The sequence below is a fragment of the Muntiacus reevesi genome, chromosome 5 (assembly GCF_963930625.1).
Source record: "Muntiacus reevesi chromosome 5, mMunRee1.1, whole genome shotgun sequence".
NCBI lineage: Eukaryota > Metazoa > Chordata > Mammalia > Artiodactyla > Cervidae > Muntiacus > Muntiacus reevesi.
Window position 1 is genome coordinate 9671957 of NC_089253.1, and position 20748 is coordinate 9692704.

General features: G+C 41.0%; 1 protein-coding gene across 1 annotated transcript in view; it reads right to left on the reverse strand.

Moving 5' to 3' along the window:
- Window positions 1-321: 321 nt before the first annotated feature.
- The window catches only part of CCDC83 (coiled-coil domain containing 83), a 42919-nt gene continuing 22492 nt past the window's right edge, over window positions 322-20748 (reverse strand). Inside the window, exons 5-10 of the mRNA XM_065936959.1 lie at window positions 19260-19351; window positions 14921-14989; window positions 9614-9735; window positions 5327-5403; window positions 4573-4781; window positions 322-483 (exon numbers count right to left, since the gene is read on the reverse strand). Coding sequence (XP_065793031.1) covers window positions 322-483; window positions 4573-4781; window positions 5327-5403; window positions 9614-9735; window positions 14921-14989; window positions 19260-19351 — 731 coding nt within the window. The remainder of the gene's footprint in view (window positions 484-4572; window positions 4782-5326; window positions 5404-9613; window positions 9736-14920; window positions 14990-19259; window positions 19352-20748) is intronic.

A 20748-nucleotide genomic window follows, 5' to 3' on the forward strand; every position in this document is an offset into this window, starting at 1 on the left:
AGAAGATTTCTAAATGAACTATTTCATATGGGTATCCTAGATCAACCAGTAAATGTCTAAGTGGTAAGCACCCTAGGGGACCATCTTGGTCCACTGTTATACTCCTGAACACTTGAAATATGTAGTGTTCTTTCATTTTTGTCACTCAGGCCATGCAAGTAAATGAATAGCTGAATACTCAGAATTTTGAATTTAACTGTAATTATGACCTTTAGAAATATTCACTGCTTTAAAAATGGACCAAAGTGTAAATAAAATGGGCAACTGATATACCTCAGTTCCCAAAAGAAAAGTACAGGAAGTTGTTTTCACTTTTCAGTTTTAGATAAAAGACTTCATCATTTTATACGTGATGTGGCTTTCTGGACTCCTGACATCCTCATAGAATTTGACTGGAGTTTCCTTCTCTTGGAAGTGGATGGCCATTTTCTTGCCCTCCACAGTCATGAGCTTCACTTCCAGGGGGCCCAGGTTTACATAATCCTGCGGTGAACAGACACAGAGGAGACAGGAGAGGTTATTTAGCAAGTTACCAGCCTTTGGAGGTCGGGTTTTATTTATTATAGTTGGCCTTTATCTGGCAGATTACATTGTTTCCTAATTGTCTGAATGCTGCCTAACATGTGAAAAATGAGAGCTACTGTAAATAAAAAACTCAGTAAACATATATACCCACTGGGTCATGGTAGGCAAGATCCCCCAAAGAGCAGGCAGCAAGGCTAGCAGGTTTGTGTCTTGGGGACTTGGGCAGTGGGTCGGGGTGGCGGAGGGGGTGGGGGGAGTTGGGAGGCAGCAATGGAGTAGGGAGATATATCCTCTGCAAGCTCTTTAATCGGTAAAATGAAGTATTGGCTGCATTTATATAGCCCTTTGCTGGCCAGGATATAACCACAGCAGAGTTTTCTATATTATTCACGATCAAAGGGAAAGATCTGCTAACATCTTTGACAATGAATATATTAATACTGAGCAAATCCACATGAGTTTTACACATTTCACAGGGTCTACTGTAGGTATAAAACTTACCACATTCTGCCAAACTAAATATTGTTTAACATATCAACTAACAGAATGAGAAGTCTAATTTATATGAAATCCCACAGCTTGGTGGGGGGGTGGTGGGGGTGGGCAAGAATACTGGAGTGGGTTGCCATTCCCTTCTCCAAGAGATCTTCCTGACCCAGGGATCGAACCAGGGTCTCCCTCACTGTAGGCAGACACTTTACCACCTTAGCCACCAGGGAAGTCAGTTTATATGAAATCCCACAGCTAACCCCAATCTGGGTTGAAACAGCTCCAGCGCTGTTCGTTGCGCACCTTCCTTTTGAAAGCTTCTCCAAGTCATGCCTCCTCCTTTTGAACTCCTCCAACACTTCAGCAAACCTTTCCCGAGTGCCCACTGTGTGCCAGGCGCAAGGCTGGTCACGGAGACAGACAGGTCTGCACTCCTCCGGACAGCTGTCAGTGACTGTCTCACCTGCTTCTACTGGCAACACATGATTTAGAGCGGGGCCTGCCACACAGGCATCTTGAGACTATATCCTTCCTGTTCTCCTCTTTACATTCTCAAGCATCTCACAAGTCCCTGGCATATTGTGAGGTTATCAACAGACATTTATAAGAACTTAGGAGAATCAAAGAATGGAAAAGGAAGGCAATGTTTTAGTTCTCAAAAATGCATATAACTGTATTTAACTTTTAAAATACACAATTCTAGAGCTGCAATAAATGCATGAGAGAAGAAAAGCAAATTAATGGAAATCTACCATATATTTCACAACCATCTAGAGCAGGATTCTGAAGTGAAACCCTGTATTAGTCTGCTTGAGCTGCCACAGCAAAATACCACAGGCTGACCGGCTGAAACAGCAGGACTTTATTTCTCACTGTCCTGGAGGCTGGAAGTCCAAGGTCAGGGGGCCGGCATGATTGGGGTCTGGTGAGAGCCCCGTTCTGACTTGCAGACGGCTGCCTTCTCACAGTGTCTCACAAAGTAAAACCTCTTCTTATAAGGATCACAGTCCTATCAAATTAGGACCTTTATTACCTCATATAACTTTAATTACCTCCTAAAGCCCCCATCTCTAGATACAGTCACAATAGGGATTTCAACATATGAATCGGAGTTGGGGGCAGGAACATAGCTGAGTCTATAGCAATATAATACCATTTCCACCACATCAAAAACTTCCATGGAAAGTAAGAAGGTCTTAGAAGAGAACATAAGCAAAACATTCCCTGACATAAATTGTACCAGTATTTTCTTAGGTCAGTCTCCCAAGGCAATAGAAATAAAGATGAAAATAAACAAATGGGACTTCAACTTACAAGCTTCTGCACAGCAAAGGAAGCCATAAATAAAACAAAAAGCCTGCAGAATGGGAGAAAATATTTGCAAATGATGTGACTGACAGGGGCTTAATTTCCAAAATATACAAACAGCTCATACAACACGACAACAAAAAAATGAAACAACCCAATCAAAAACTGGGCAGAAGACCTAAAGAGACATTTCTCCAAAGAAGAAATACAGATGGTCAATAGACACATGAGAAGATACTCAACAATGATAATTATTAGGGAAATGCAAATCAAAACTATAACAAGGTACCTCACACCAGTCAGAATGGCCATCGTTAAAATGTCTACAAATAGCAAATGCTGGAGAAGGTGCTGAGAAAAGGGAACCCTCCTACACTGTTGGTAGGAATGTAAGTTGGTGCAGCCACTGTGGGAAACAGTATGGAGGTTCCCCAGAAAACTATAAATAGAATTATCATATGATCCAGCAAATCCCACTCCGGAGCATATATCCAGACAAAGACATGGAAACAGCCTAAATGTCCATCAACAGAGAAATAGATATAGAAGATATGGTACATGTATACAATGGAATACTACTCAGTCATGAAAAAGAACAAAGTAATACCATTTGCAGCAACATGGATGCAACTGGAGATTATCATATTAACGCTAAGTGAAGTAAGCCAGAAAGAGAAAGGCAAGTACCATATGATATCATTTATACATGGAATCTAAAATGCGACCCAAATGAACCTACCTATGAAACAGAAACAAAACAAAAATCAGAGACACAGAGAATAGACCAGTGGCCACCAAGGGGGTGAGGGGTGGCAGAGAGGGCAGGAAGGGGAATTTTGGTTTAGCAAATGCAAACTGGCATGTATATACAGAATGAATAAGGAACAAGGCCCTACTGTATAGCAAAGGGAGCTATATTAACAGCCTGTGATAAACCATAAAGGGAAAGAATATGGAAAAGAACATGTCTATGTCTGCCACATATTGCACAGCAGCAGTGAACACAATGTTGGAATTCAACTTTGCTTAAATAAAAAATGAATTTAGAAAAATAAATTCAATGGATAACGGCAAAAACAAAAGTAAAAAGGTCTTTCACTCAACCAAATGGTGTGGAATTTGGGGATGTTGTAGACAGTTGTCACCTGGTGTGAGGTCACTGTGGCACATCAGGTGTCCTGATACCGAGATACCCACGTGGGCGTTTGAGCGCTGTAGAGTCTGGAACCTTAGTCTTTAAATGGTCACTTGGTGGTAGCAGGACTGAGTTGCACTTAGTTAAAATGGTCTTTATTGACTTATTCGGTTTCTTCTGCTTTCTTAACCACTCTTTCTCCTATCAGACTTTAAGTTCGAGGACAGCTTTTAAGGTTATTGGTAGTACCAAGAAGGAAAACAGCAAGAGGTGGCTATGGAAGTGACTGGAAGGTGCCAAGAAGGTTTTAAAATTAAAAGGCTTGATAATCCAGGTTGTGCCTAATGGTGTTATGTGGCCATTTGTACTTTCCAAAGATGGTCACACTGATATATATCCTATCCCATGCTTTTCTTAAAATATGATGCTGACCTTCTTCTTTCAAGATGCAGGAGCTATGTTATTTCCCTTTGGGTGGAAATTTGTAACTACACCAACAGATAGAAAATGATGGACGTATGGCGTAAGATTTATACCTCATAAGAAACATTTGGTCTCTGGGACTGATGGCTTGGGGGAAGCCAGATACCGTAACAAAAGGACAATAAAGGAGACCCGCGACTGTTAGGAGACCCAGAGAGGAACTGAGGCCCAAGCTTGGCCAGCATCGCCTGGCCAGCCAGGTCAGCGAGCCACCTCAGGAGTGGATCTTCCTGCCCAAATCGAGCCTTCAGCCAGCATGCGGCGCACCTGCCATGGAACCCAAGTGAAGACGGCCCATGGAAGACCTGTCCAAACTCCTAACCGACAGAAGCCTTGAAAGAGAGTAAATGATTATGTTGTAACCCACTGAGTCTTGAAGTAGTTATTACGTAGCCCTAGATGTACTGCCTTACGTGGTGCGCTAGTAATGGAGTTCTATCCGTATATACATGTAGCAAGCTGGGCAAAGGTATGCGTGAAAATAGCATCTAGCGACAGGCGTGAATGGCGGCTGCTTTTACTAACATGTGCAAATAGAACTTTTCAGTATCCGTATTTTCGGTTAATTTTCTCCACTAATTAATAAGACAACATTTTCTCTAGCAGTCAAGATGTCTTCTCATGAATCTTACCTTGAAATCCTGCTCATCCTCATACAGTAAGTATTTCATATCACAGGCCCCAAACTCTATTCTTGAACTTTCTTCTTCATCTATCACCAGAAGCTGGCCCAATCTGCTGTCCTTGTAACTAAGACGAAAACCACTGCTCCCAAATGAGATGCTCGACATGTCTCTGCTTTTTATGTCTGTAGGTTGCGATTCTGACTTTTCTGGGATGACTGCGAAGAAATTAATTGGGTACAACTTTTGGACAGATAAAAATAAAAATATAGCATATACTTTGTGACATTTTGAATTTGAAAGCCCTTTGAGAATCTCTGGGAGGAGATGAATTTGAGAATTAGAAATGTAGAATCGAGGTATCAGAGTGAGAGTGAGTCCCATTGTTAGCAACCATGTCTAAGGTGCATTTCCCTGTGCCAGCTAATAAGTTAACATAATCGTATGGGGGTCTGTGAGTATGCTGGCGTTTTGGTTGGTTGGCTGAACTGAAGTGCAAACTGTGCTGGTATAGACATCATCCTGTCCCTCTTCACCAGCTTCTAGGTCATTCACTGTGACACACGGTGACTTCAACTTGAAAACAGGACTAGGAAAAGGAGATGGGTTGGGTCAGCTCTGCAAGGACAAGAGGAAGGTGGAGGAGTTGGCAGGTATCTACCCCCTGAATCGCTCTCGACTGTGAGGTGCCTGTCCATAATAAGAAGCTCAATAAGTGTTTGCCAAATTAAAAACAAAAATCACCATTACAGTAAAATAATACCTTTATATGTTTCTGACAATTCCGAAGGCACTTCAGGTGGTACTTCCTGCCCAACAGCTTGGGTGAGATATAGTCGCCTAAAAACAAATAAGAAAAGTAGTCTGTCAGCCAACAAATGTTGTAGCCCCTGCTCAATAGTGTCTATCTCTCTGCTGGGAGCTGGAGATGCACAGATGAAAAAGGGGCGTCGGGCCCAGTGGGGTGGCAGACAAGATTACAGCGTTTTATAATGATGGTTTGTCCCAGGATGGGTAATTAGCAGTGTCAGGAGTGCTGTGGTCTTCCCATGTGGTACAGAAGTGAAGAATCTGGCTACAGATGCAGGAGATGCAAGAGATGTGGGCTCGATCCCTGGGTCGGGAAGATCCCCTGAGGGAAGAAATGGCTGCTGACTCCAGTACTCTTGCCTGGGAATTCCCATGGACAGAGGAACCTGGTGGGCTACAGTCCATGGGGTCAAAAAGACAAGACTGAGTGACTGAGCGCGCACGTGCACACACACACACACACACACACACAAGTGAGGGAAGAAGCACCAGATTTAGTCTTAGGAGGTAAGGAAAGGTTTCCAGGAGGAGATGACACCTGAGTTGAGTCCTGAAACACCAAGAGATATTTGCCAAGGAAGAGCTTGGGGTAGGGGGTGCGTCCCATGATAAAGGGAGTAACAGACAAAGTCCGAGAAATGAGAGTGATCACAGCAGTCACATCACTGTTGCAGGAATCCAGATGAGCAATGATGGTGGCCAGCATGGGATGGATTTGAAAAAAAACAAAGAAAAAGTCAGGACAGTGAGCAGTAGGAATCCAAGATGACGCCACGGTTCTGGCTTTCACTGAGTGGCGTGTTCCAGCTACGAGCCCGATGAGTTGTGCGTGTGCTATTGCAGCTCTCTGTGCTGCAGAGGCCCGTGGAGTTTTCCATCAGAAGACACGATGCCTTGAAAGCTGTGTGTGGCATTTCCATGAAGTTTGCCTGAAGATAGCATGAACCAAGTGACCCTTGCAGATACGCTAACAACCGTCCATGCTCAGCCAGCCAGCATCCAGAGTGAATCCCCTGGATTACAGACTGTTGGTTTCTTAAATCACACGAACAAAGTGTTATCCGAGATGCTTACAGCTCCAACAAATCATGTCACTGCATACAGTAGTTATATCTTAAAACCGTCTTAAGATTGGTGAGGGTGTGTTTCAGTGAAGCTCTGGTCTGCAGGTGGTCAAGTCTGAGGCCACAGAGTTCTCTTCTTTCCTGGTTTTGGCCTCTTGAATGACTAAGAGCTTACTAAACAGTGACCTTCACGAGTCTCTTAATCATGGGTTTATTGTCACTTTTGGACCACCTACAGGGCAGCAGCGCTTGGTATTTGATGATGCAGAAAATATGTTAAAGAATGCCATCATATGAAACTAGTGTTAGATAGATTTGAGGTACTGGTTCCCCAAGACTCAGCTCTGTGGCACTGAAGTCCCTGGGGAGTCCCCTCTAGCTTACTCATCTCATCTAACATTTCAAACAAATCCTGCAATGCCTTACTGGAGTCATGAAAGAAAGCGTTGAGGGAGGTCTGGAGGGGAAATAGAGGATTAATAACTCTGTTAGCTACAATACCCGATTCTTCATCCAAATAGGAAAGAAGAGAACTTTTTACATGTTCACTGGGTACAGTTCATGTCTATTTCTCAACTAGAATAGACAGGACTAAATTCTCAACAAAGAGGTGGAATGGACAGTTGTCATAAACTGAATACTATGTGTTATTTTGACTTGAAAACAGGTACAGTAAAAGTTCCTGAGGACACTAAACATTTTCCTTCTGGATAAGCAGTGCAACAGATAACTGAGGGTTTGCACATATCTCTGTTTCTTTATGTGGGTCTTTCTAAAATGTCCTAAACACTTGTCTTGAAGGAATTTACAGTCTAGGAGGGAAGCAGATGTTAAGTAAGTAATCACTAGTGTGATAAACGCTAGTTACGAAGGAAAAGTTCAGGGTGTCTTGGAGGCACCTTTTAAACACAGTCTGTGTTGTTTCTTTCCCGTCAGACAGATTTTGATTTCATCTCTCCCAACTCTGAAGCAAGACTAAGCACTCATATCTCCCACTAAAGAAAACCTGCCCACAAGGCGTGGATGAACAATGTGGGTTTTACTGAAGATTTCCGTGAGGGAAGCTAGAGGACAGGGCTAAATGACATCACAACAAAGCACACACCTTCATGGAAGTCCTCTTTAAAACTTTCTCACCTCCCTTCCTGTCCTTGCCAAACTCTCTGTATCCCGGGAAGGAATTCCCCTTTATTATAATGAACATTTCACTTGCACATCAGCACCGAATTGGGAACAACAGACCGAGCTGACCGAAGCAGGAAGTGAGGTCAGCAGCTTACAGGGTAGCTCTTTCTGGAGGCTTGGGTGGTTTGGAAGAGACAAAAAGGAGCACAGCGGGCAACAGGTGGAGCGGTGGTTAGAAGGCCTGGCTGGCAGAGATGCGTGATTACAAAGAGATGCGGGCAGCAGGTGCTCCGTGACAGAGGCTGGCTGGGCGTGGAACTGGAGAGGTGCCACAGGGAGGGAGGCTGGCAAAAGACAGCATTACCTCTGGGGGGACAGTGAGGCCCCCCGCACCCTAAGAACCCTTAAGGGCATCAGTTCAAGAGACGGAAGTGCAGGAATCCTGTAGGAAGCCAATGCATTCAGCCCGATCGCCCACGTCGCCTACACTGGTACCTACTGCCCCGGGGCAGCACAGAGATTGTGGAAGGGAGCAGGAGACTCCGTCTCTGTCCTGCCAACCAGGGTTCAGACTATGAAGTCATCCTACTGTCTTCCAACTTCTCCAGTCTTGTATCTTGACACCCATCATTTAGCTCAGCCAAAAAAAAAAAAAACAAAAAAAAAACCAACCCACAACTTACCCATATCCACCCTTCCTGGAGCACATTAGGAAGTTTGCCATCAATAAATACTTCACTGGGTCTCAAACAGTACTTTTTCCACGTCACACAAACAACAAAACTACTTGGGTGTAAATGTTTTCCCGGGACTTCCACTGTGTTGAACTTCTCTGCCCAGACCCAGATAGTTTTCTCCCATCTTGCACATGTACATCCTACATTCGAGTGGCTTAATTCCTCTTATCTTTCTAAGCATGTTTTTGTTCAAATTATGAATGCCTCCTTGTTTTAATTCCATATTGTATGTGTGTTCAGTCACTCAGTTGTGTCTGACTCCTTGCGGCCCCATGGGCTGTAGACTGCCAGGCTCCTCTGCCCATGGAATTTTTCAGGCAAGAATACTGGAGTGCGTCGCCATTTCCTCCTCTAGGGGATCTTCCCAATTCAGGGATTAAACCCGCATCTCTTGCGTCTCCTGCATTGGCAGGTGGATTCTTGACCACAAACGCTTCCTGGGAAGCCCAATTCCGTATTCCAGGGCTCTGATTTTTCCATCAAGATTGGTATATTAAGACTTATTTTGTCAGATAAGAAAAAGAGGTAATCTAAAAGGCAAAGCCATATACACATTTGATTTCACTTCAGTTCAGTTCAGTTCAGTCGTTCAGTCGTGTCCGACTCTTTGCAACCCCATGAACCGCAGCACGTCAGGCCTCCCTGTCCATCACCAACTCCCGGAGTTTACTCAAACTCATGTCCATCAAGTCGGTGATGCCATCCAGCCATCTCATCCTCTGTCGTCCCCTTCTCCTCCTGCCCTCAATCTTTCCCAGCATCAGGGTCTTTTCAAATGAGTCTGTTCTTCGCATCAGGTGGCCAAAGTATTGGAGTTTCACTTATGCACAAATAAATGTGACTTGGAATGCCAGGCTATTTTCTACGCCTAGAAAGTAGCTTGGCTCTTCCATTAACTGTCAGAGGAAAGCGTGCTATAGTCTACAGGTAACCAGAAGTCCCAGACACCTCCAGGAAGCACCCACAAGGTTGATCACCCCCTCCTCCTGTACTCTAGCTTTGCACCCATACTTCTTCTGCTGTATTATTATGCATTTATTTTATGCCCAATTCCCCTGCTAGCCCAGAGGTTTCTGAAGGACAGCAGTTGTGATATTAAGTTTTTCCTATTATGAACACAGTGCAATGTTAGAAAAAGCAAGTTAAAATTTGCCTTGAAGCAATGGTCAATTGTGATAAACTTATAGTTTTCCCATGGCCATTTTGTGAGTATCTTTCTTTTCAACTATTAAAGAATTGTAATCTAAAAAAAAAAAAACTTTTTACAGATACAGATGTTTAAAAAAATATTTCTAGCTACGTAATGACTCTCACCTGGGTATCTTGAGATCCATAAGTCTGCAGTTGAATAGCTGATCAATAAGCACCAAATTTTCTTCTTGCAGTTCATGAATACCTTTTTCCAGTTCTTCCACTTCCTTCCTGCTATTTGCAATCTATTCTCAGGAAAAGGAGAATGGGTGCTAGTTTTCCACAAGAAATTTAGCTTTTTTTTTTTTAATTTAACTTTAAAAAGTGCATTTGATGGGGAGGAAGATCTATCCTGTATTATTTTTTTACTGTGTTTGTTCTAAAAAGGAAGGGATGGGACTTCCTTCCAAGTCATTTTAGGCAGAACTTGGTTTCCTGATTAGGCAGTTACTACTGAATGGCAACAAATTCCTTTCCTACTCTTCAGGAACATCACTGGATTTATGTGTGCTAGAGGCAGAGATAAATAAGAAAATAAGCCTAATTTATCAGTCTGGTATTAGTACTTAAATGAGGCTCTATCAAAGGTTAATGACAAACAACACAATGACAATTAATAGCACTGGGGGAAAAAATCTATATTATGGCATTAAAAAAAAAAAAAAGAAGTACAAGCCTAGGAGTCCTTTCTATCAACCTCTATATGACAACTATATTCTGAGTGTGCTGGAGTCATTCTGAGAAATATCAGATAGATGAGATGTTATTCATTCATTCATGAAATTGTACTGTATACCTACATTGCATCAAAAACTATAGTGCACTCTGGGAACAATGGATTAACAAGATGCAATAACCTTCAGGGGTCTCTTAGCTTAATGAGAAGAAGAGTGATAGAAACAGAGGACAGAAGGATAAAATATGATACTGGAAGCCACTGGGGGCGCTGGGAGAGGGGCAAGTTCTACCCTATGTCTGCCAGGTGGGGGGTGAGGGGAAATTAATGGAAGGGATGACCTCCATTCTGGATCCTGAAGGCCAGGAAGGGATTCTCTAGCCAGACGAGGGAGGATATATTCTAGGCAGAAGGAACCACACATTAGGCACCACTATGTTGCTGTGGATAGAAACAAAATGGGTGTGGGAACAAGTAGGAGAGGAACTGGGCAAATATGGGAGCCAAATAATGCGAAGTAGTCTGATTTTTATCTTGCAGGTTAGACAGTGGGTCCATTCATAGACATAGCAGGGTTAATTAACTTTAACTACAGAAACATGGCCAACTCAAACATGAACACAACTTGCTGGTTCTGTTGATAAGAGTTCCCATCAATCTTTAAGAAATGCATTTTGATAATTTTTTGCCTAAAGAAGAACTTGATCATGTGGAGAATATATAGAAGAATGTTACTAGATAGAACCCCCAACTTACCTCTCTGCCCCCCAAAACAGCATGAGTTATGCAGTTGCTATATTGAGTTTTGCTAATGGGTAGAAGTCAGGGTAATAGCAGAATTAAGAGTATAAAATAGAAAGTGATCAGCTGGTGAGAATGGTAGAAAGATAGCTGGGAAAGGTACTGTGTCTCTTGAGTGAACATGACGAAATAAGAAAGGCACAGGGGAGGGGTATGCATTATTTCTTGTTAGGAGTTGCCAAGAGTGTAACTGAGATGAATACTTAGAGATGACTAACATATTTTTGACTTGCAGTTGAAGTTACTGTATTTTGGAAGCATTCAGTATACTACCACATGCATATCTCTTTCATATAAGTCATTTATTAAATGTTTGAATTCTTACTAAGGGTAAATTCTTGCTTGAGGTAGATGAATACAAAATTCAAAAAAGCATGGTTCCTTCCCTCAAAATAGGAAAGAAATCTACAAATCTAGTGAACAAATACATAAACAGTTATAAAACAATACCAGTGTCATAGAAAAGGCTTAAAGATGAAAAGGTAACCAAGTTCATGAGACAATTTAAGTCCATAACTCTACATTACCAAGTTAGCAGTTGGTGTTTTAGGATCTCATATTTTATGAGATTATCAGCTTGATACAAGCCTGAATGCCTTAAGGAAAGATTTATAATTTTCAAATGTCAACAGATGAGAAAGAAATTATAGTTAGAGGTTGTAAGAGAAGGAATGAATTGAATGTTTGGAAAAGTTTGACCTCCGGGCTTGGCATAACTGGGAAGCAGCATGCATAGTTCTTGGTCCTCTGGCAAGAAGGGAATGAGGGCCCTTTGGGGGAGTTAAGTCCAATCTTTCAAGCTACAGATAACCTGTGACATCCCTTCTGCCTTTAGAGTACTAAGTAAGGTTCTCAATTGTTGTCTCCCTCTCAATCTTCTGAAATGTTAGGGAAATGAAAGCAAATTCCCTTTTTACAGCCATGTCAATACCTTTAGATTCTGCAGTAAGGGTCTTAACTGGTGGCTCAGATGGTAAAGAATCCACCTGCAAAGCAGGAGACCCAGGTTTCATCCCTGGGTTGGAAAGATTCCCTGGAGAAGGAAATGGCAACCCACTCCAGTGTTCTTGTCTGGAGAATCCCATGGATGGAGGAGCCTTGTGGGCTCCATGGGGTGGCAAAGAGTCGGACACAACTGAACGACTAACACTATCACACTTTTTCTGGGGTAAGAAAGTATAAAGAAGGAAGTGGAAGAACTCTTTTCCTCCCAGCCCCTGCTTCTCCCCAGATACCCAAGAAATGTACTTAAGAAATTGGAAAGGAGTAATTCAGGCACCTAGGATTCTAATTAAATGTATGCTCTTAAAATTTTCCCCTGCAAGAACCAAGTTAGCTTTATGCCTCCTCACATTTGAAACTCTGATTGCTAACCTCTTTGAATCTCTGTCTAGTTTTTCCAGCTTTCCATTTGTTAAGTTAGTTCAAGTTATTTGGATTTTTGAATTTTCTTCATTTTTCTAATAGCATGCTAAATAAACTCAGATAATAAAAGTCATTTAATGAAACCTAATATCCCTCCCAGAGATCTAAGTTTTTGGTTATTGTTGAAGAATAGTTAAATGGAGAAATATTTGGGGAATTCCAGTATTAAATATCCCTTGTTACTCATTCTTAGCCTTCTTCAAAGAAATTAATTAGCATACATTGTTCTATTTCCAGGCAATTTTCAATTCCTGTGATAGTACTTATAACCAGAAATGGTTTTAATTAATTTTGTGAGTAAATTTAATAACAGTATAATGAATATTTATTGAAATAAAGAAAAATTAAATATATTGAATTTCTTTAAAATGATTTTTTTCTTTATTAATGAGCTCTTTTTGCTCATGATTAAATTAAACGACATTTTTCTGTCTTTTATTTCCACTGAGTTATGAAAATCAAAAAATAAAACAAAACAAAATGTAATTTGTGGCTTTAGTAGGAAGGACCAAGGCACCAAACAGTCTTTCTTATCAGTCAAATATAAATTTTTGTAGTCATTTTCTCTGAACCTAATGTCTATGATATCTTAACAGAATTTAAGATCTGAATTGTTAAATTATTATCACTGGGATCATACTGTCATATTTAATAAAAGTATAAGAACTAAGTTCCTCTATAATATTCTTTAACTATCGAGCTCACCTTGAGTTTGTTTAAATTAATATTTATTTTTTTAAATTGAGGATTCATCTTGATTAATTTTGGAAATTGTATGAAGTCCTACTCACCATGACTTTATAAAGGCAACTTCAAGATAATTGTCAATATCACAGAAAGCATATTCATTTTTAAATTTTTTGTTTGTTAGACTCACCAACTCTATTCAGTCAAATGAGAGCAAGGAAAATAGAAATTAAGGTGATGGTGAAAATTTTACCTTGGGTGTCTGAGCAGATGGTGAAAAAGGAAATGCAGGAAAAGATGATCTAAGAAGAAATTTAATAAATTTCAGGTATGTGGAGTTTGAAGCACCTATGTGACATCCATGTGGAAATACTCAGTTATTGAATTATATGAACTATTTGTATATTTTGGAAGTTAAGTCCTTGTTGTTTGTATCATTTGCAAATATTTTTCTCCCAGTCCACAGGCTGTTCTTTCATTTTGTTCGCGGTTTTCTTTACTGTGTGAAAGCTTTTAGGTTTGATTAGATCTCATTTGTTCGTTTTTGCTCTAATTTGCATTGCCTTGGGAGACGGCCCTAAGAAAACATTGCAAAGATTTATATCAGAGAATGTTTCGCCTGTGTTCTCTCCTAGGGGCTTCATGGCATTATGTCTTACGTCTAGCTGTTTTGAGTTTATTGTTGTGTGTGGTGTGAGGGAGTGTTCTGACTTTGATTCACATGCAGCTCTCCAGCTTGCACAACACCGCTGGAAGAGACTATCTTTTCCTCAATGTGTATCTTGCCTTTGTTGAAGATTAATTGACCATAGGTATGCAGGTTTATTTCTGGGCTCTCTACTCTGTTGCATCAATTCATATGTCTGATTTTGCCCCAGCCAGGCTGTTTTGATTACCATAGCTTTGTAGAATTCTCTGAAGTCTGGGAGGGTTATGCCTCCTGCTTCACTCTTTTTCCTCAGGATCGTTTTGGTAAGTCTGAGTCTTTTATATAAATTTTAGGATTATTTGTTCCAGATTTGTGAAAAATGTCATGGGTAAGTTGATAGGGATGGCATTAAGCTTGTAGATTGCTTTGGGTACTATGGCCATTTAACAATATTAATTCTTCTAATCCAAGAGCATATAGGACATCTTTCCATTTCTTTGAATCATCTTCAATTTCCTTTACCAATGTTTTATAGTTCTCAGCATGTCTTTCACCTCCTTTATGAAGTTTATTCCTATGTGCTTTTTAAAAAATGTGATTTTAAAAGAGATTGATGGTTTGCATTCCCTTTCTGATATTTCACTGTTAGTGTAAAAAATATACCTAATTTCTGTATGTTAATTCTTGTGTCCTGTTACCTTGTTGACTTAGTTTATCAGTTCTAGTAGTTTTTGTCTGTAGTCTTTAGGGTTTTCTATATACAGTGTCATGTCATCTGTATATAATGACAGTTTTACCTCTTCCATTCCAATTTGAATACCTGAAGAGACAATTTAAAACCAAAGAGAATGAAGTTAGAATGATCCTTCAGCCTTGCTTCCATCACTCAGGAGCAAATAGAATTCAGAGGAAGGCCGGGTCAGTTTTAGAATGTCAAGAAGTTTTAGACACTTGAGTGTATTGTATGAAAATTGTGACACTAAAGATGACTTGTGGTTATTACTGAAATAATTTATGGTGTTCATTGAGTAACAGCTTGTAATAAGATTAGGACTCCACTTGAATTTCATTTTACCTCAGTCAGTCACATATCCATGCTTTCCCCATGACTTAAGCTCATAAATAAAAGTCATTTCCGGTTCAGAAAAATGAGAAAGAAGAAATTGTTTTCATTTTTTAAAATTCCACTTACCTCTTTATTGAGCCAGTCATTCTCCCAGATCTCTCGATAGCTGCCCTTGTCAATGAACCTTAGAGCATTCTAAAAAAAAAAAAAAAAAAATTTTTTTCCTGTATTAAAGAAGAGCTGCCACAAAGCATTTCACTTTTTTTTTTTTTTTTTTTAGCAATGATGATACACAATCAACTTATCTAAACAGTTAAAATTATGGTTTCTAGGAACTTTGGAAATATGCCTAAACACTTTGGGTCCCATTGTTCTTTCTTTATTATCCTATCGTGCTGTTTTTCCTGATTTAGACTGCCTAACACAGATGAAAGTGAAAGAGGAGAATGAAAAGTTGGCTTAAAGTCTAACATTCAGAAAACTAAGATCATGGCATCTGGTCCCATCACTTCATGGGAAATAGATGGGGAGACAGTGGAAACAGTGTCAGACTTTATTTTGGGGGGCTCCAAAATCATTGCAGATGGTGACTGCAGCCATGAAATTAAAAGACGCTTACTCCTTGGAAGGAAAATTATGACCAACCTAGATAGCATATTAAAAAGCAGAGACATTACTTTGCCAACAAAGGTCCGTCTGGTTAAGGCTATGGTTTTTCCAGTGGTCATGTACGGATGTGAGAGTTGGACTGTGAAGAAAGCTGAGCACCAAAGAATTGATGCTTTTGAACTGTGGTGTTGGAGAAGACTCCTGAGAGTCCCTTGGACTGCAAGGAGATCCAACCAGTCCATCCTAAAGGAAATCAGTCCTGGGTGTTCATTGGAAGGACTGATGCTGAAGCTGAAACTCCAATACTTTGGCCACCTCATAGGAAGAGTTGACACATTGGAAAAGACCCTGATGCTGGGAGGGACTGGGGGCAGGAGGAGAAGGGGATGATAGAGGGTGAGATGGCTGGATGGCATCACTGACTCATGGACATGGGTAAGTTCCGGGAGTTGGCAATGGACAGGGAGGCCTGGTGTGCTGCGATTCACGGGGTCGCAAAGAGTCGGACACGACTGAGCGACTGAACTGCACTGAACTGCACTGAGCACAGATGATTGAAAGAACTGGACGGTGGTTGTCCAATCAATTTGGCCGCTAGTGTGACTGAATCTGACTGCCGTGGTGAAGTCAGTCATGAAGTGACCTGCTTCACCGTTTAAATGTGCGAATTAACTTTATGCATTGATTTCGGCTGTGCCGGGTCTTCACTGCTGGGGCTTTCCTCTGGATGTGGTGTGTGGGCTTCTGTCTGTGGGGGCTTCTCTCGTCCGGGAGCACGGGCTCCAGAACGCGCCAACTTCGGTAGCAGCAGCGCCGGGCTCTGGAGCACAGGCTCCGCAGCTGCATAGTTGCTCCAGCGCACGTGGGATCTTCTCAGATCAGGGATGGAACCCACGTCTCCTGTAGTGGCGGGTGGATTCTTCGCCAACAGGGAAGCCCTGTTCCGCCATTAGGATGGCTAAACTACAGTGATCAAACTTTCTTCAAGTTTATGGTCACAGGTATAATTTAACATGTAGCAAGAGCAAAGATAGATGATATAACTACCTTTTAAATCTGAAACATTTCTGCGGGTCAATAACAACAATGTACCTATTTATAAACCTAATAGCAAACAGTTGCAGGTTAGCAGGCTGTAGCTAGGTCTTCTCCTGGAGAAAAGCATTTTAAATTAAAAAAACAGGGAAAGCCTTACTTTATCAGTAGGATCATAAGATGTAATTTCATTTTCAGTTACTAGAATATTTACAATTTCACCCAAAGGAATTTTATAGTGGACAGCAGGTCACGTTTATATGTAAGGTACTTTTATATGGATGAAAGTGAAAGTGTTAGTTGCCCAGTCATGTCCGGCTCTTTGCAATCCCTATGTACGGTAGCCCGCCAGGCTCCTCTGTCTATGGAATTCTCCAGGCAAGAATACTGGAGTGCGTTGCCATTCCCTTCTCCAGGGGATCTTCCTGACCCAGGGATCGAACCCCGGTCTCTCCCAAATTGCAGGCAGATTCTTTACTGTCTGAGCCACCAGGATACCACACAGCAAAGTAACTGAAGGACACAACCAAAAGAAGAGAAATTGAGAAAATATTCTGGCTCATAAACATGGATTGAAAGAATTTAAAACTATATGAAAGGTAAATTTTGGTAAGTGCTTTGAGTAGGAAGACTTGCAACAAATTCCTTTTTTAAAAAAATCATGTTAATTAAATAAGAGTGAACCTCCATTTCCCAGGAACCATGTAAAAAGTTCAGCTCCAAGTGGTAAGACTAAAGTTTATTTAGACATAGAATTTTCTTTGAACAAAAGTAGGAAGTAGCTCATAAATGAATTTAGTTAGCTAATGACTTATTTCACTAACAATGGAGTAGTGTTTTCAGTTTTGACTACACATTAGAATCTCCTGAATATTTTGAGAAATTCAAAAGCCCAGGCAAAATCTCAGGTCAATTACAAGCGCATCTTGGTGGGTGGGGCCCAGGACCCATGTGGGTTAAACAAACTTTCCAGGTGACTCTAACAAGCAACTGTGTGTTAGTTGTTCAGTTGTGTCTGACTCTTTGCGACCCCATGGGCTGTAGCCTGCCAGGATTCTCTATCCATGGAATTCTCCAGGCAAGAGCACTGGAGTGGGTTGCCATTTCCTTCTCCAAATAAGCAGCTAAGGTTGCACAAAAGTAGATTTTAGAAGTTAACTACATGATGAAATATGGGCTTCCCTGGCAGCTCAATGGTGAAGAATCCACCCACAATTCAGGAGATGGAGTTTCCATCCCTGAGTTGGGACGGTGCCCTGGAGAAGGAAATGGCAACCCACTCCAGTATTCTTGCCTGTGAAATCCTATGGACAGAGGGGCCTGGTGGGCTACAGTCCATGGGGATGCAAAGAGTTGGACACGACTTAGCGACTACTCCATCACCACCATCCACATGATAAGATGACAAGAAAAAAATGAGAAACATTAATTCACTTATGTGGGTGTTTGGCATTATGTGGAGAAAAGAAAACATACAGTGTAATAATTAAGAGTACTGATCTGAAAAAGACTTCTTAAATGTCAATTCTGCCACGTGCTCTGGGCAAGGCACAATGTTTCTCTGTGTCTCTGTCTTCTTATTAGCAAGTCTCCCCCTTATAGGATTGTTGAGAGATTTTAATGTAAAATACTAGGAACAGTATTGGGGGCAGTCTTCATTATATACTGAAGGTACATACTGAAAGCATACTTGATTGACATATGCATTTTTAACCATCTTAACTAAGCTCAGATCACTTATTGATTTCACCGTTTAATCATATTCAGTTCCAAAGGGGCTCAATTGCATGGGCAAGCAAAACCATTGATCAGTTCTCCTCCATATCCTCTGTATTTGTATAAATCAATCAAAATTGTGCAATGGCATAGGAATACTGAAAGAGCAATAGAACCAAAAGGGAAGCAACAAACAATAGCAACAGAAATTCAGTGAAGAACTCTAGAAAAGGCCGGATGCTTATCACTCCAAAGAAAGGATGTTCCAGATAGAGAGACAATCCCAGCGGGGATCTCACAGATTTAGGACACAGGCTGGAGCAAGATGATAGTGCAAGTGAAAGCCACTCAGTCGTGTCCGACTCTTTGCGACCCCATGGACTATACAGTCCATAGAATTCTCCAGGCTAGAATACTGGGGTGGGTAGCCTTTCCCTTCTCCAGGGGATCTTCCCAACCCAGGGGTCAAACCCAGGTCTCCTGCATTACAGGCGGATTCTTTACCAGCTGAGCCATGAGGGAAGCCCCAGAGCAAGATGAAGGACAACAGTGGAAAGGAAAGACAGGCAGATATTTCGGACAAAACAAAGATTAGAAAAGATGAATTGGAAATTATATCTCAAACATTTTTTTATATCCTCAATTTTTAAAGCTCCAGCAACATAAAGTGTACTCTCTTAGGTTTGCGTATGTAAGAAAGTAGTTTATAGACAAATTATGTTTCATCCTATAGTTCACCCAAAATTTCACAATTTGTATAGTCATTATTATTATACTTTAAAATGACTGAATATTAATTTCCAGAGCTCTTGCTCTTATGAGGCACCATGCTACTTAAATCATCTCAGTCCTCATAGTATTCATTAAAGGTAAATATTAGTATTATTGTCCCCTTTTTATAGACTGGGAAACCAAAGCCCAGAGAAGTCAAGTATAAATTCAATTTATACACTGGGGTTCCCTGATAGTTCAATTGGTAAATTTAATTTTAATTAATAACATAATAGTATACATCAACTATATTTCACTTAAAATTTTGAAGTTCTCTGTGAGAAGAAGAAAAATCTACTATTAAAAAAAAAAAGAAAAGAAAATTGACATATACCTCTGTGGCCCATTCCTTCTTTTGGTCCTGCTGCAACAAAGTTTCTCTGATTATTTTCTTTCTATCATCTTCCAGGGTGATTTTATACTGTTCTTTAAAAAGAAAATTAGAATGCTTGAGATCTTAGGTAAAACTATCAAGTTGTAAACTTTATCTTCCATGATCCCCACCTCACCTTTCTTTGTATTTTTTTCCCCTGAATTTTCAAAGTACAGTCTTACTGAAGAATCTAGTACCTCTAATGAGCCAAAATGCTCCAACAATTTACTAATGCCTTAATGGGAATTCGTTGGAGATGGTATCTCTCATGAATATTTGTATTTTTAAAGGATTTCCAACGCTCTAGTGCCTCTGAAGCCATCTACCCTTCATATCACACTACTTCTGATTCCACAAATTAAATATGAAGAGATTTGATTATATACTCAAGTAGCATCCTGTACATCTAATGCCATCTAACTGAATTTCTAATGTTCTTGGCACACGTTTCCTGGGACAGGAAAGACAGAAGGAGGAGAGGAGAGCAAGGCGGAGAGGGGCTGGGGAAGTCAGCAGACCGGATCTGAGCTGAGCTCAGAGCAAGAGGGGAGAACAGAGATGCAAGGGCAGGATGCTGCAGGTCTTCTCACATAATGAAAGTCAGAACTGAGAGAGCAAAGGGTCAAAAAACTGGGGCCTTGAAGGATGCTCAGAGGTCATATAATGAACACTGCTGTTTAGGGAAAGCAAGATAAAGTGACATGAGGGCTGCTTTAGGGAGTGGAGAGAAATGAATCTGGATAAATGAGTCTCGTTTGTTCATTCTTTTATTCAGCAAATCATCATTGAGTTCTTTTGATGTGCATGACACTATTTAAGGCACTGGGAATTTTACCAAATGAGAGACAGAACTCCTGCCCTTATGACACATACATCCTGGTGGGGAAGTCAGTGAATAATATTTTAGGTGGTGAGGCATGTGATGAAGAAAAACAAAAATTCTCAGACTTCCCTGGTGATGCAGTAGATAAGAATCTGCCTCCCATTGCAGGGTACACAGATTTGATCCCTGGTCCGGGAAGATCCCACATGCCATAGAGCAACTAAGCCCGTGGGCCACAACCCCTGAGCCTGTGCTCGAGATCATGGGGACCACAGATACCGACGCCCAAGTACCTGGAGTCCGTGCTCCACAGCTAGAGAAGCCTGACCACGGCAACAGAGAGGAGACCCAGCTTACTGCAACTAGAAAATGCAAAGCAATGAAGACCCAGCACAGCCAAAAGTAAAAAGGGGAAAACAATTGAAAAACTAAAATTTTCCATTTTAGATAGAGTGATCAGAGAAAGCTTTTTTGAGGAGGTAATATCTGAGTGAAGTCTGAATACAGTGACATAGTTAGCTGTGTGCAACAGGAGGCCAGCGTATGTACCCTCCAAGTCAGAATCGTCAGAGTTATGCTCTATGATGACATCAGTGTTACATGTCCCCATTAGATGAGTTTTATTTA